Source organism: Rhinolophus sinicus, chromosome 7 (assembly GCF_057876585.1).
Source record: "Rhinolophus sinicus isolate RSI-liver-muscle chromosome 7, RSI-T2T, whole genome shotgun sequence".
Lineage (NCBI taxonomy): Eukaryota > Metazoa > Chordata > Mammalia > Chiroptera > Rhinolophidae > Rhinolophus > Rhinolophus sinicus.
Genome location: NC_142507.1, coordinates 53,200,482 through 53,216,055, shown reverse-complemented (window position 1 = coordinate 53,216,055; position 15,574 = coordinate 53,200,482). Strand labels below are relative to the sequence as shown.

Here is a 15,574-nt window from a genome sequence, read left to right as displayed (position 1 = left end):
CCAGAGGATGGTGTGAGTGGGGAGAAATCAGGTTTTAGGACATTCCATTACCTAAGTGTCCCACCTCAGTGGATTCCCAAGCCTGATCTTTTTATGGAGGCAAGGGAAAAGGGACGGCCTTTTATTGGGGCCAGACACCTCACCGTGTAGCCTATCAAATTTAGTCCCGTGATAATGTCTCAAAGAAATAAGTAAACAAGCAAACAAACGTGCCCGAGCTCGTGAGGTTAGAAGTGGTAAATTCAGAATCTGAACTCAAGTATAAGCGACCTCAAATTTTACTGTTTTCCCACCACAGCAGGCTGCTTCTAGTGTGAAAATCCGTGACGTGTAGGGATGTCAGCACCTAACAGACACAGTTAAGAAGCTCACTGCCATATACATTGGCTAGGCCAGCCCTACTTTGATTATTAGCATCGATCAATAATATTATATAATTTTCAGGCATACAAGATTATAATTCAGCATCTGTGTATTCTAATGTGTGCTCCCCCTCCAAAGTCTAGTCTCCTGCTGCCACCATATATCTGACTCCCTTTACATACTTCGTTTTTCCCCGCCCCTCTATCCTTCTGGTAACCACCATTCTGCTGTCTATGTCTATGAGTTTCTTTTTGTTTGTTTTGTTAAGATTGGTACGTTTTGTTTTACGTCCCACATATGAGTGAAGTAATATGGTTCTTGTCCTTTTCCGTCTGACTTATTTTACTTAGATTACTACTCTCAGGATTTGTCCACGGTGTCGCAAATGGCAATGTTTCATCTTTTTTATGGCTGCGTAGTATTCCATTGTGCGTATATGTACATATATATTAGCATATTTTTATCCAATCATCCATCGATGGCTCTCCCACTCTAAAATTAAGAGTTAGATGAGGCCCCTTCTGGGATAATCTATGATTGTAGGGGCCTGTTCTACAAAGGAAATGTATATTGTCACATTCTAGCTGTCCATGGAGTTGTTCCCACTAGACCAAACTCCATGTGTTCAAAACTAGACACGTTCACTGTGTATCTATCACCTGACTCTGGCATGGGACGTGGGGACCACTGACTAGACAAATATATGAATGAATGAATGAATGAATGAATGAATGAATGAATGAATGAACAAATCGAGGTGCTTTATACTGGCAGTATAGCCTAGACCACCAGCCTCCTTCCTCCAGGTGGTGAGCGCTCATCCTGCCATTAGCCAAACTGTGTTCTGTGCTGTCTGCGAGCTCCGATTGGCTGACTTCCCGCTCTGTGGAATCAGGCTCTCACTAATGGGTTTGACATCTTCAGGCAACACAAACATCCCTGGTGAGATATGCTGCTTCCATGCGCCCCAGGAACAGGTGGGTGGGTTGTGCCCCGCCCGTTTTATAGGGAAGGCCAGGCATGGAGAAATCAGATGACGGACACAAGCGTCAGGATGAGTCAGAGGGTTGTCTTCAAAAGACCCCATCTTTCTCTTTGGACTCAACCTCGTAAAATCAGAGACTCGTGGACTCATGCAATAGCTACTAGTCCAGTGGACTCATGGGGTGGTAGGTGCGGAGGATCAAGAATTCACAGGATCAGAGATTCAGAATCCTGGCATCTCTGAGGGGGCAGAGACTGACACATGTCATCGGTCTGGCCCCCGCGTGCAGATAGGTGAATACCTGTGTCATCTGGCCTCGTGGGCTGTTCTTAGGAAGATCTTCTGGTCTTTAGAAGTTCTGTGCATTCCCTCTGGATAGCTCATTTCAGGACTTACTACCATCGGGATAGTCGGGAAGTATATACGAGATTATCTCTAAGGCCCCTTATAGCACCAGCATCTACAAATCCTGACGTTTATTGCAGGTTTGAAGCTATGCCCGAGTGTCTGAACCAAACCAAGGTTTTAACTCAATGGCATCCCCAGCCCCAACCAGGGGACCAGAGCGGGAGGTGCCCAAGTTGACAGGTTGCTCTCTGAGGGCAGAGCCTGTCATCCTGGGAACTCTCCTTGACCAGGGACTGGAGGTGCTCTGAGGGCAAAATCTGGGTCCGTCTTTTTTTGTGAAAAAAGAAGTGGGAGGAAGTGAGAAGCCACACACCCAGGAAACGGAGGACACAGGAACATTGAATCCAGTGAGCAGTCTCACTTCCATGTCTGACACTAGAAAGTGGTACAGAGGCCCCTCCCTCAGAGCCCACGTCTGTGCGTGTCTCTGATCTAGCTCAGCTCTGAGGTTTGCCCCAGCTCCCCGGCACCATTATTCCAGGGACAATCGGGGTTCCTCCTAGATCATCGGGACACTATTGTGGAACACAGAATGGACAGCTGGCAAGGACCTTTACAAGCATAGAGCTCAGCCCCTCCATTGTAACTGAGGCCCACAGAGGAGGGAAGAAACTGGCTCAAGGCCACACAGCCAGGTAGGAGCAGCTCTAGACAGGAATTTCTGAAGCTCATCCAGGGCATGCTCCATTACAACACATGGTCGCTGGACTGGCTTGCTAGAGAGCGCCCTCACCTGGCCGCCTCCATGCCTCCCTCCCCACCACCCCACCCCACCGTGACTACCACATGAGGAGCCAACAGAAGTCCTCTAGGGGGCATCTGTTCTCTGTGGAGTGGAGAGCGTTTTCAGTGGACTCCCATGTGTGCACAGTTGGGTCATCGAAACATGAGAACCCCAGCCCTGCCTGGCTCGGAGTCCCAGGGGCTGTGTCTGGGCCAGGGACGCAGGACGAAGCAGCACCAGGACACTCTTGGATGTAGAAGCCAGGAGACATCGTTACCCCATATTCCTCTCTCGCCTGGAGTGGCCTTGAAGCCTGGTTTCCTCGACCTCTGCCAGCCCTTCCCTAACCCAGTTGTTCTCTTAAACACAGGTAACTAGTCTCTCAGGTTTACTGCCACTTTGTAGCGCTGTTTTATTGTATTTAGTCTTAAAGTATTTCCTGCAATTTTTAATAGGAACTACCTCATCTGTGAATTTCAGGATACAAAGGGACACAGGGAAATCTGTGTTCTCTTAATATATTCCTCAGATAGAATCCACTGGATCACATCCCCTCATGGATCCGTTCCTCCTAGTCATTGCACCCATCCTCCAAGACGTGCAAATAGCATGTCTGTCTGTTGTCCTGTCCCCTCCAAGACCTCCACACAAAGGGACAATCGTGATCCTGTAAACTTATGCCTTCTCCTGTCAGAGAGGGCCTGGTTCTTGTCACAGCTCTGCCAATTCCCAGTTGTGTAGTCTTAGGTAATTGGCCGAATTTTCTGAACCTCAGTTTCCTCATCTATAAAATGGAGACATTAACAGTCACGCCATGTAACTCTTCTGCTGAAAACATTCTAATGACTTCTCATGAGTCCATGGTAAAAGCCAAGCTTTTTTATTTTAAATTCATTGGGGTAACATTGGTTAATAACATTATATAATTTTCAGGTGTACAAGATTATAATTAGAAATCTGTGAACTCTCTTACATGCTCACCACCCAAAGTCTAGTTTCCTTCCGTTACCATATTTTTGATCCCCTTTACCCTTCCCTACCCAGCATTCTCTCTGGTAACCACCATTCTGCTGTCTGTATCTGTGAGTCTGTTTTTGTTCGTTTTGTCATATTGTTTGTTACTTTTTGTTTTATATCCCACATATGAGTGAAATCATGTGGTTTTTGTCCTTTTCCAGCTGACTTATTTCACTTAAAATAATACTCTCAAACTCCATCCATGTTGTTGCAAATGGCAATATTTCATCTTCTTTATGGCTGAGTCACATTCCATTGTGTATATGTACTGCATCTTCTTTATCCAATCACCCATCAGTGGACACATAGGTTGTTCCCTACCTGTCTTGGTCATTGTAAGTAATGCCGCAATGAACATGTAGGGGTGGGGCACTTTGGGAGGCCCTAGGGAGGGGGTTGGCACTGCTGCTCGTTCTGCTGACGGGGCATCTTGGTGGGATGTCCGTCCACCTGGATGACAAAATGCTAACCTATCCTCTCAATCCCACAGCCACCAGCCACAGCCTTTGTTTATTCCCTGAACTAGAACAACGCTTGGGTGTCTCCCCGCCTTTGGGGAGCCCAGCAAATTAACCCTCCGCGCTGCAAGAGTAACTGCTTACGTTTCTTTATCAGTCAACTTTAACACTGTAAAAGCAATTTGTGATCAAAATAAGACAGCTGGAAATTATGGGAAAATAGAGAGAATGGAGCAATCGTCTCCGCAGTCTCCGTGATCCATATAGTACAAATGACATCCCCATTCGTTGTCCCAGAGAGCATCTTGCATCCAGCTGCCTCTCAACATGTTCTCATGCGGTCCCTGGGCTTTGAATAGCCTCTGCCCCCCTCTCTCTCCACTGTTGTCCCAGAATTATCAGAGGAATTCTGAGGGTAGAACCCACGGAAAAGCAGGGCACCGTGCTGATAGGATCCATGTATCTTAGGGCACGGGGACAATTTCACTTACAGAAAATATGTGTATGGACAAAAGTTTCAGGCATCTCAAAAACAAAACACATATGATGTGCGTGTTATTTTCAGCAAATCTCTTTTCAGAGTTTTCACCTCACAGTAATTCAGGCTTCATTTATTTTGTTATGTAATAGACCTTGCCAGTAGATCAAAGTGTTGTATAGGATTCCCCAGAGCAGATCCAAAGACAAGAATTTCTGTGCAGGGGGTAATTTAAGGTAGGACTTCCAGAAGAAACTGGTAACAGTGCAGAAAGCCAGGCGGGGAGGAGGAAGAAGCCATACAAACTACCATCACTGGCAAAGTCCCTTGGAAGGTGGCCACAATCTCAACTGTGAGCTTAATCTCAGGTTTTATCTTGGCTGCAGGAATATAGTCCCACACCTGTCAACTGTTGGCTGCAGACCATCCTAGGGGGAGGCACTTCCGACGGTTTATCTGAAATTTAAACACAATTAGACATTCTGCACTTTGAATAGCAAGCTTACACCAAGACAGTGAAAGTAGGCGGTGCCAAGATCTGAAATGGAGGGAAGTCACCCAGGGTGAGTCAGGTAGCTTTCCTCCAGGCATTTGTGGATTCTGAAAATGAAAGTGGTGGCTAAGACGCTGTGGGAGTTCAGAGCTTGCCAGGAGGAAAGGGGCCCTGACTGGGAAACACCAGGCTTAGGTTGGCACCCCAAGCGCTACCACTACACAGTACAGGTAAAGCAGAAGGACGAAACCCTCGCAAGACCGAGCCCCTGTGCCAGCAACCTTGCTAAACATACATTTTCATTTTAACGTGTGGACTCTTTACCATTGTCTCTGCCCACTGCCCTGCTGTCTGCGAATGATGACCAAGCCGGCCTTCAGGTCCCCTCAGCTTGAACTTCAGACTGGTTTCTTTCTGACTCTAGACCCCCTGACCTCCCTCTTCTTAGGACATTTACTTTAGAAAGCTTGCCATTGTGAGTTATTTCTCCACCCCTTTGAAATGTAAATCTTCTCCTAGTCTCTTGCCGGTTTGACAACCCAAGAATATCTTTTTCAAGGCCCTGGGAGCCATTCCTTTGAAATATAATCATCCAGGAGAATAGAGCCGACAATACTGTGGTAACTTTGCACGGTGACGGATGGTTACTAGACTTCTTGTAGTGACCACATGGCCAGGTATAGAAATGTCAAATGACTGCATTGTACACCTGAAACTAATACAGTATTGTATATAAACTGAACCTCAGTAATTAAAAAAAAAGTTAAATAAAAAAGAGTATCTCCCAGCGTCTGTGAGAGAGTAGCAAGTTCAGTGAGCACCACTGGCCAACACAGACGGCTGCTCACCTTGACCTTCGTCCCCACTGGAGTCCTCCGCACTTTCCCACTAACTCACCCCAGTGCCTATCCTCCCGCGTTTGTTTCGGCACAATTGAGTTCGATCTCACTTGCCTATTTAGTTTTGAATAAAATCATCCTCACCTGTGTAACTCTTTCTAGTGTAATTTTCCTTTGACGATAATGGCAGTGTGTAGAATGATTGTCATTAATAGTTTTTGCCTCGTTGCACTGGCTGATGGCTATAGTCTCCAATATGACATCAAAAATGAGTTCCTCATCTCAGAAAGAAAGAGTCCAACATTTATTGGTACCTTTTATTACGTTAGGGAACTTCATTTCTATTTTTAATTAGTGGAGTGTGTTTTTTTTTATAATGAATGGATGTTGAATATTACCGAATCCATTTTTCTGCATCTATTGATATGATCGTATGATTTTTCCTTTATTTTGTAAATGTGATGAATTACATTGATTGGTTTTTCAAAGCTAAAGCTAACTGTTCATTCCAAAAATAAAACTGATTTGGTCATTATAATACACACATTAATTTTTTTTTACAATTTTTAATAATTTTGTATCATATTGAAAAAACATTGGCCTAAAATTTTCCTTTCCTTGATGCTCTTCCCAGGTTTTGCATCATAGTTATGCTGGCTTAATACAGTGTGTTGAAAAGCTCCCATCCCGAAAAGCATGTGTAAAAATATTTCTTCCTTAAATGTTGGTAAACTTTACCTAAAGAGTCATCTACATCTGGAGATTTCTTCATAGAAAAAATGTTAATATTACATATACCATTTCTTTAATATATACATATATATGACTATTTCGAGGCTGGAATGAGGGTGGGGTACAGGAGCAGGGAGGTGGCAGAGCCAGTCCTGCCACTGTACCATGAGTCCCTTGGGGCTATCCCTGGATATGTTATTTTTAGGAGGAGAGGCACTTTGGCTCCTGTCGTTTTCAGCTTTGGGGATCTAGCCCAAATCCTTATAAAACAGTATGTGTGCCTTCAAAACCCCAGTAGAGCTTGATGCAATCGGCAAAATGTTCAGTAAAAATGGCCGTGCTTATATAAAGTAATGAGGACCCAGGGAAAAGCATCCTTACATTGGAAGCCAAGGCAGATTTCCAGGCTCCCGCATTCCTCTGTCTCTATCAATGATTCCACTGCATGTCACAGGATATGCATGGTCTTGGTGGTGGGAACTAGGAAGAGAAAGATTGACTAAGGAGAAGGTGTTTCTCATGTGTTTGTATGTGCAGTCTTTGGTTGGTTTGTTCGCTTGCCACTGGCGCATCTTGGTCAAAATGCACTTCCTGGAATGAAATCTGCAATGCTTGCTCTTTGCCTCTAATTCAATAATCCATTTCACAAAGACAACATAGTGACTGGAAGGAGCATTAGAAAAGAAAATCTGCAATACTGCATTGCGTTTTTCTGTTATGCCAATTAGCAGCACCAGACCACGAACTTTCCCAAGGGTTCCATCAGCCATGTCAGGTTCAGTCTTTTCTGTGTTTCCACAGAACCCAGAGTGTCAGAACCACGACGGATGAGTCCTCGTGTGTTTTCCAGCCTGAGGTGTCCTCATGCTCTAGGAGAAGTGACTGGTGGATGAGTCACTCTTCTGTCAGCACAGGACAACTTCCTGTCTGTCAATCACTCCCTCTGATGACCAAAAGGATGGGCTCTAAAGTGGGGATTATGACTCACCTTCTCCAGAATGAAAAAATGGGAGGTAAGTGGCATAAAAACATCCACATAGCCAATCAGGACAGCATTAGGGGAGTGACCCGGAAACCATTTGCGTTTTGTAAGAACAACTTCACCAAGTGTCTCTGAGATGTTTTAACCCTTCGGCTCTTGACTAATTTGTGTGATTTGTATCCTGCTTTGATTCTTGCCTGGCAAAGACCCAAAGTCACATCAGTTTAGACTGAAAATGGCCTGTGATTGTTCCTCAAAACCACGGGTGATGATGAAAAAGTAAAGTGTCTAGTCCTGCAGCTATCTGAGCTCTGGACTGGCTTTGCCCCCTGCCCCACAAAAGTGCTGCATCTCCCCTCTGGGAACACCAACCTGCTGTGTGTGATGCTTGTTCTGCAGGCTGGTTTCTAAGCTGGCTGGGGCCAGGGCCTGGGTCTCCCTCCTTCACTGCTGGGTTCTTGATGACTATGTGTCTGGCCTACAACTGATGCCCAACGAACAGTTTTCCAATAAAGAACTACAGGAATCAATGAGTGAGAAGGAATTCCAGAACAGGACGCAGGGGATGGCTCAGGCGAAACCTCAGGCTTGTGGAGTAGAGGACAGGGGCACAGACAAGGCAGACAGTGAGGGTCCCCAGTGGCACCCGTTCCCTACGGCTGAGCCTCCATCTGCCATTTCTCATTCCCGGCTCCACCACCTCGTTTGGCGACCTGAGCCCTCTTCTCTCCTCAGCCATCCCACCCAGTCTGCCATGTTGCTGGTGCCCGTTTGTAATGGCCTCTTTCTAGTATAGTATCTCCTTGGGAGGGAGGCAGGGGGGGGTATGGGCACTGGGTCATATACAAGCAATGTCAACTCCAGACTAGCGCTGGGGCTAACCCAGAGCAAAGCGCCTTGGGGACCCCATTCTGCAGACAGGAGTGTGTTCCTGAAACCACACACACCTGTTCCAGCCCTTCGCCAGTTCTCCACCTGGAATTCCCATTCCGCCCTTCGCAACTCGACAGAACTCCTAAAAGAACTCACCATGTCACAACTGTTCAAAGTGGAGTGATGGGCAGAGGAGAAGAAGGAACTCACATCCTCCTACCAGGTATTTTGTGCCAAAGAACAAGTAAGTGATCCTTACAGGCTTTTGTATGCTCTGATCAAAATAGTTTTTTGTTTAAAAACTACAGTATAATTTAATTTCATGATTCTGAGAAATTTGATACCATCTTAATTGTGATGATTTCCTTGGGAAACATATATATGTTTAATATATAATATATACAATATAACATATATAATATAATATATAATATATATAATATAACATATTTATAATATATAATATAACATATATATAACATATATATTATATAAAAGTGTTTTTTGTAATTCATGACTGGTGTTTCTTTGGAGGTTATAGCATATTTTATTATAGAATTTAATGATGAATTTATTGCTAACTTAATTAAAAGCAAGTGGAAAATAATATTCAGTTTATATGAATTCACCATATACAAACCTCACACATTATCATAGTTATTCAGGAAGTGAAATGCACACGACCCCATGAACCTCATCATAACAATAATAAAATCTTCACTGATTAGCCCCATAATATAGAGAATGAGGTTCACCCTCACACATCCCACAGCCAGCCCTTCGTGTCCCATTAGTTGTGATTTCCGTTGGCCCCAGAAATCAGAGGTCACATTTCCACATCACCTCCTCCCCCGCGAGGACCCACCTCAGCCCCACGCCCTCCCACCCATCACTGTGCTGCATTCCACGTGCCACGAGCCTCCCCTGCCATGGTCCCAACTTTACCCTCCCCTGTTTACCCCTCACTTCCAAGATCCAGTAAGCCCAGCTGAATCAACACCCCTAAAACAGGAGTTGACAATTTCATCCTCGTGAGGGAATCCACTGAGAGTTGACACTCAAAGTGGCTCCAGCCTGATGCCTTTGCACACACACGTGCTGCATCCATTAGCACCTCCGATCTCCTTACCTGTCCAGTGGTCCATGTGTCTTTCTTGGAGGCTAGTCGAGGGCAGTTCTGTCTGTCCCCCCATTACCAGTGCCCACCAGGGATACTTCCTGATGGCAGGGCTTGTGAGCTGAATGAATGAGTAAGTGAAAGTGGAATGGCGGCCGTTGGGACTGAGCCATGAGTCATTGCATCACCATGGAGATGTCCTGTTTCCTTTTCATCATTCCACAAAATATGTGCCTGGGAAAATCCTGAAAGCCCGGTCCTGGGAGTTTATGGTGCTGTCGTCTTGGGATGAGAATGAGGACACATACTTGGGCTGCGTGTCACCAAACAACATAAAAGGACTCAGGCCTGGGCTCCTGGGTCCACAATCGCCAGGAAGAGTCTTCTGCAGCCTCCACAGAATCTGGTGAGTGTTCAGCGGGGGAGAGAGCCTGAGCTGAAGGGGTTGACATGTCTGTACCTCAGCAAGGAGAGGGGAGCAGGAAGACAGCAGAGGCGAGGAAAGAGGCTCACGTGAGCAGCAGGCCGGGGAAGGGCGGCACTGTGAGGAAGAAAGGTCCACAGCCATGCCGGGGGTTCTGCGGTGCAGCAGACCTCAGGATCTCTCCCTTTCTCGTCTTCCCAGACACGCACTCCTGGCCTTACAGCCTCCCTGACTTGCATCCTCCTCATAGGCGTCCACAGAAACGAGGTCTGGACAGTTGTGTGTTGTGTGCACCACACACCTACAGGGGGCGCCGTTGATGCCGCGTCTGTGTGACAGGCCGCTGTGGGGTTGCTGGCAGGGTCCCTGGAGACTGGTCAGGAAGTCTGTCAGCTTGCTTTCCTGGCAGGAGAGAGGAGGGATGGAAGGCAGCTTATCAGACCCATTTAACTCCAAATTCCTTTCCATTTGTCTTCTGACCTTGACTTGAGGAGCAACTGATCTTAAGGGCAAAGGATCTACAACTAAGTAAGGAAACATTGGCCGGGAGCCCCTCGCTGACCAGTACTTTGTTTTGTTTTTGTTTTGTCCAGGCTCACACCCCTCCCTCCGAGATGTCCTGCCAGCAGAACCAGCAGCAGTGCCAGCCCCCTCCCAAGTGCCCTGCCCCCAAGTGTCCCCCCAAGAGCCCAGCACAGTGCTTGCCTCCAGCCCCCTCTGGCTGTGCCCCCAGCTCTGGGGGCTGCTGTGGCCCCAGCTCTGGGGGCTGCTGTGGCTCCAGCTCCGGGGGCGGCTGCTGCCTGAGCCACCACAGACGCCACAGGTCCCACCGACGTGGGCGCCAGAGCTCCCAGTCCTGTGACAGTGGCAGCGGTCAGCAGTCCGGGGGCTCCGGCTGTGGCCACCATGGCTCTGGGGGCTGCTGCTGACCTGGGTCATGAGATGAAGTAAAAACATTTGAAAAAAGAAAGCTCCAAAATGACTGAAACCAGCCTCAGCGGGCGCGTTTTGTTCCCAGGATCCTCTCTTCCTGCGGAGATAGTCCTTGGAGATTTCCAAGTGCTGCCCCAGAGGGATTATTCTCTGCTCTCCAGAAGCACCTGTGTATGTCCCTGTGGAAAAATAAAGCTTCTCCTTCACATGGCAACCTCTGTCTAACATGTTTGTGTGTCTGTCCAGCCCTGAGTACAGAACCCTGTCTCAGGAACAGAAAGGTGGCAGCTGTACTCCCCTCGACTGACACGAGGCCTTACGGGGTTTGCGTAGGACAGAGGTGGGGTGGAGAGGGGCACTGGTGGGGACAAACTAGTGAAAGACTTGAGTTTTCTCTTGTGAACTGACGTTGGACTCCCCAGGGTCTGCTCATGGAGTTCCTGTAAGAACAGTGTTCTGGGGTCCCCAACTGAATGACGGGTGACAAAGGACAGAGACTCGGAAGTGGGCAGAGAAGAACGGGGACCAGAGGGTGGAGGAGACTATTCAGCCAGTGGTCAAATGAAGACAGAAAGAGAGCAGAGGACGTAGAGCATCAAAAGTGAAGAACTTGGCATCGGAGAAACAGATTTGGAAAGCTCACCACATGCCGGGTTCTGAGGGTGGGGGCTGAGCGAAGGTGCAGAATGGAGAGCGTGGATCAGTGTGAGGGGAGTACTGCTCAGGAGAGGAGAAGTGGGGGGCAGTAAAGACGCCCTGTGACCTCAGGACCCTGCTCACATCTGTGTCAAAACACACCAGGCCTTTCCCTGACAGTTCCCAACTTTTCAGACTTTTCACCCTTGGAGTGGAGGAAACTGTACCCCCCGCTCTGGCCTGTGGCCCCATCACATGCAGCGCAAGGCTGTTCTCTGGGGAGTGAGGAGGAGGGAAACTCCCTGGGTTGACTGGAAAGTGGTCCAAACACACAACACAGTCAGATGGTGCTCAGTCTGTGGGAGTCTTTATACTCCACAAGGTCAAAGACAGAGGCACGAGTTGGGGGTGGCACAGAGCTCGGGAAAGCAAAGGAAATGAGCTTCGTGGTCCAATTCAGACCCTTCAGAGCACCACCAAGGAAGCCCAGGCCTCCGCGTGGGGGAAAGGAGAGAAGCACCACCCTCACGACTTAACCACCTCCCACAGGCCCCACTTCCTAACGCCATCCGCTAGGCGGTCAGGATTTCAACACACACATCTAGGGCAGCGGACATAAATCTTCAGACGATATAGCCCAAGTCAATGCAGAGCAAGAGATGTAAGTCCTGCCTGGAAAGGACCCTCCTGCATGTCTGTTCCAAGTGAGTAAGGACTGTGTCAGGTCCCTTTTGTACCCCCACTGCCTAGAGTGGCAGCTGGCACACATGTGCTCAACAAATATCTGTGTAATGAGTGACTGGAAAAGTGGATGGGACCCAGAAGCGCTCGATGCACCCCTAGTCAAATTGAGAGAATGAATGTTTCCTCCACCCACTGGACCTCACCTGCTGGGAGCCACGTCTAGTGTCAGAACCATGCCTGATTCCTTCTGACCCTCAGTGACACTCCTGGTATCTCAGCTCTGACCTTGACCGATAGCATGAAACCTGATGATGCGGTTGCTTAGGGGCTTAAATCTGACCTAGAAGCTTCTGAACCCTAAGACTTGTTCTTTAGTTTTCACATTAAAAGACAAATAAGAAAGCCAACATTTAAGGTACTCCTAGTATCACGGTGATTCCAAAGCCTGCCCAAATAAATGTAAGCCCCACATCCGTGGCCACTTCCTCAGGGAACCCCACCTCAGCAAGGGAAGTGATTTGATGAGCAGAGCAGATTGAGCCTCAACCTCCAATCAGAGTTATTTTTGACACTCTTTATTCCAGTGTCTTGAGAAACTATGTGGCCAAGAATATTGAAGCAAAACGACCATCCAGCTTACCACTTTATAAACCACAAAATGACAAAAACACATTTCTTTCAGGTGAATTCCCAAAGTATCACACCGGTTTTATCCCCTATCTAGACTTTCCACACTCAAACTCTGGCTTTTGCCAAGAATTTCCACTTTCACTGTAGCCTCAGTTACACCACGTCTTTTCATTTTTCTGAACCCATTTCAAGAACCACCAGGCATGGCTGTCACAGACCCCATTCTTCTGCATCGTTATTTCAAAAATCTAGCGGTCCCAGGGAAATGCCAAGTGCTGCCCTATTCCAGAGCTGGACAGGGGCGCCCCCCGTTGGGACCTCATGGAACTAACATGGCTGGGTCTCTAATCTTGTTGAGTTTGGAAAGTATCATTCAACAGCCAAAAGATAATGAAAATGAGTTCCATTCTCTCTCCGATCCCTTGAGAGAATTGTCCAGTTACCCAATATGTAACCCCTGAGGCACTTCTCATGTCTTCTTTTTCCTCAGCCTCTCATTTGCTTAGGAGAAACCCGTGGTTCCAGTTTCTTCAGAATTTAGTAGTTTTGCAGCTCACCTCTCTCTAAAGTCCATCGTTTGTAGGTTGACTGGACCTTCCTCCCTCAGACCTTTCCTTCTGCCTCCAAGCCCTCCATCCTCTTTGGTTTCCTCCTCTCTACCACCTCGACAGAGACGGAGAGACAGGGATCCCACATCAGATCGTGCCTCCCCACCACATGACACAGGAAAAGCCAGCCCTTTGCTAAGAGTGTTCTCAGCTACCTCTCTCCACACCGCCGTCCCCCTCCCACCCCCAAAGTTCTCCCACAGGGTCGCTCCCTGTGAGAAAAATCTGACCCATTCCTGTTCCAGTCCCACGCCAGGATTATTCCCGGTGCTGGGACGCTGGACCTTCAAGAGGGAGGGGGGCCCCGGAGCCGCGTGGATGGAGCGAAGGACCAGTGAGAGGTGGGTGGAGGAAACAGGCTTTATTTTTCTACCTGGTCAAACACAGGTGATAACACACTGAGGCAGAGAGAAGGGTGAGCCCACAAGCTCCTGGGAAATACAAGTGCAGCATCTTCTGAAGAGAGCCCCCCCCACCCCCACCCCGCCATGAACAAATCAGCAATTCAGCCTGGGAGGTGAGAAGGGGGTGTCCCCGAAAGAATGCCTCCCGCTGGGGCTTTTCGTTGGCCTGTTGGCTTCTTGTTTCCTCTGAAGTCGCTTGTCTCAGCACCGGAATCCAGGTCAGCAGCAGCCCCCAGAGCCGTGGTGGCCACAGCCGGAGCCCCCGGACTGCTGACCGCTGCCACTGTCACAGGACTCGGAGCTCTGGCGCCGGAATCGGTGGGACCTGTGGCGCCTGTGGTGGCTCAGGCAGCAGCCGTCCCCGGAGCTGGGGCCACAGCCAGAGGGGGCTGGAGGCAAGCACTGTGGGCTCTTGGGGGGGCACTTGGGGCTGGGGCACTTGGGGGTGGGGCACTTGGGAGGGGGCTGGCACTGCTGCTGGTTCTGCTGACTGGACATCTTGGCAGAAACTTGACCTTGAACAAATGAAAAAAACATTTTGAGCACAGAAGCTGCAGAAGTTTCAACGCCGCACCCCTGACCCTGCCATAGATTTTGTCCAGCACTTGTCCCCCGTGACCAAGCAGCTTTCTAAGCCAAGCTCTGAGGGAGAGAAGTGGGAACATGGAGGGGACACATGCGGTTGGATAGAGCCTCTTCCAGGATGTCAGAAGGATGCGTGTGCATCCCTGACAGCACTCAGAGCAAGAATGGGAAGGGATCCTGAGGACCTGTGGCTTTGGGGGTTCACAGCCCCCTGACAGGTGCCTCGGTGGCTCCTTCCTCACCATCACCCTCCCCCCACTGCTGCCCACTATGGACCTCTTCCTGCTGCTTCCATTCAGATGAGTCCTGCCTCCCAACTGTCCCCGCTGAGGGTCTGTCCCCTCAGACACTCACCTCAGACACAGGAGTCAGGACAATCTCTCAGGATGCTGTGGATGAGGAGCCTGGGGAGGGAGGCCTTTTATGCTATGATGGGCTGTGACACAGAGCCGAGCGCACTGCTGCTTTCACAACCCGGGGAGGGTGACAGTCGGGCACACCCCTAGGACTAGGCTTCCAGAATTTTCCCTGGGCCTTTGCACAATGTCCAACTAGTGAGGTTCAACCAGGAAGCATGATGCTTGTCCACGTAACACCACCTGGGGCATCCTGGGAGCCTGACACTCCCCCTTCCTTCCTTCCTTCCTTCCTTCCTTCCTTCCTTCCTTCCTTCCTTCTTTCCTTCCTTCCTTCCTTCTCTCAGTTGACGTGCCTTGATTCCGATCCTGTCTCAGGTACTTTCCTGGGAGCAGGTATGGCTATGAAAGAATTCTAGTCTTGCATTCATGAGTCTACCAAGACAGACCCACTAACAGACAAATAAATAAATCATAAAACAAATTCCAAGTCAGAATTGTAATGTAATGTGCACCACATTTCCAGCCTGCCCCAGTCACCACGACCTTCAGATGTATTCCACTATGCCTCCTGAGCTCCTGGCAATGAGACGTGGGTAAGGGATGGGGACTGGTGCTGGGGCCCTGTCCGGTGGCGTGAGCCCCCTCCAGTGACGTCATGGCAGCGAGCAGCGTGGAGTTTTAGGCACGAAGTGGGCTGACCCAGTTAGGTGTTGATAGACAAGCAAGTAAATTGGCCAGAGTTGAAAATGTGTATGGTTTTATTTAGTGAATTTATCTAAACTCAAAAACACTTGAATCTATTATAATATCTAACTATAGTCAAAAACTATATAATTAGGACT

The 15,574-nt window shown here is 48.4% G+C and overlaps 2 protein-coding genes and 1 long non-coding RNA gene across 3 annotated transcripts; 1 reads left to right on the top strand and 2 right to left on the bottom strand.

Annotated features, from left to right (window-relative positions):
• Window positions 1-3,424: 3,424 nt before the first annotated feature.
• Window positions 3,425-9,646, bottom strand: LOC148757808 (uncharacterized). The gene is made up of 3 exons (XR_016021782.1): window positions 9,482-9,646; window positions 6,879-6,977; window positions 3,425-4,889 (listed from the first exon to the last, which is right to left on the bottom strand). It is a non-coding gene; the product is annotated as an uncharacterized LOC148757808 (long non-coding RNA).
• A 100-nt stretch (window positions 9,647-9,746) lies between these two features.
• LOC109451565 (late cornified envelope protein 3D-like) lies at window positions 9,747-11,022 on the top strand. Its single transcript, XM_019739888.3, has 2 exons — window positions 9,747-9,875; window positions 10,487-11,022. Exon 2 carries the CDS (start codon window positions 10,508-10,510, stop codon window positions 10,820-10,822), a length of 315 nt encoding a protein of 104 aa, XP_019595447.3. The 5' UTR covers window positions 9,747-9,875; window positions 10,487-10,507; the 3' UTR covers window positions 10,823-11,022.
• Window positions 11,023-13,880: 2,858 nt separating this feature from the next.
• Window positions 13,881-14,893, bottom strand: LOC141568626 (late cornified envelope protein 3D-like). The gene is made up of 2 exons (XM_074319023.2): window positions 14,728-14,893; window positions 13,881-14,303 (listed from the first exon to the last, which is right to left on the bottom strand). Exon 2 carries the CDS (start codon window positions 14,284-14,286, stop codon window positions 14,008-14,010), a length of 279 nt encoding a protein of 92 aa, XP_074175124.2. The 5' UTR covers window positions 14,287-14,303; window positions 14,728-14,893; the 3' UTR covers window positions 13,881-14,007.
• Between the last annotated feature and the right edge of the window lie 681 nt (window positions 14,894-15,574).

Coding starts and splice junctions, on each gene's coding strand:
- LOC109451565 (XM_019739888.3), top strand. CDS start 10,508: ATGTCCTGCCAGCAGAACCAGCAGCAGTGCCAGCCCCCTCCCAAGTGC.
- LOC141568626 (XM_074319023.2), bottom strand. CDS start 14,286: ATGTCCAGTCAGCAGAACCAGCAGCAGTGCCAGCCCCCTCCCAAGTGC.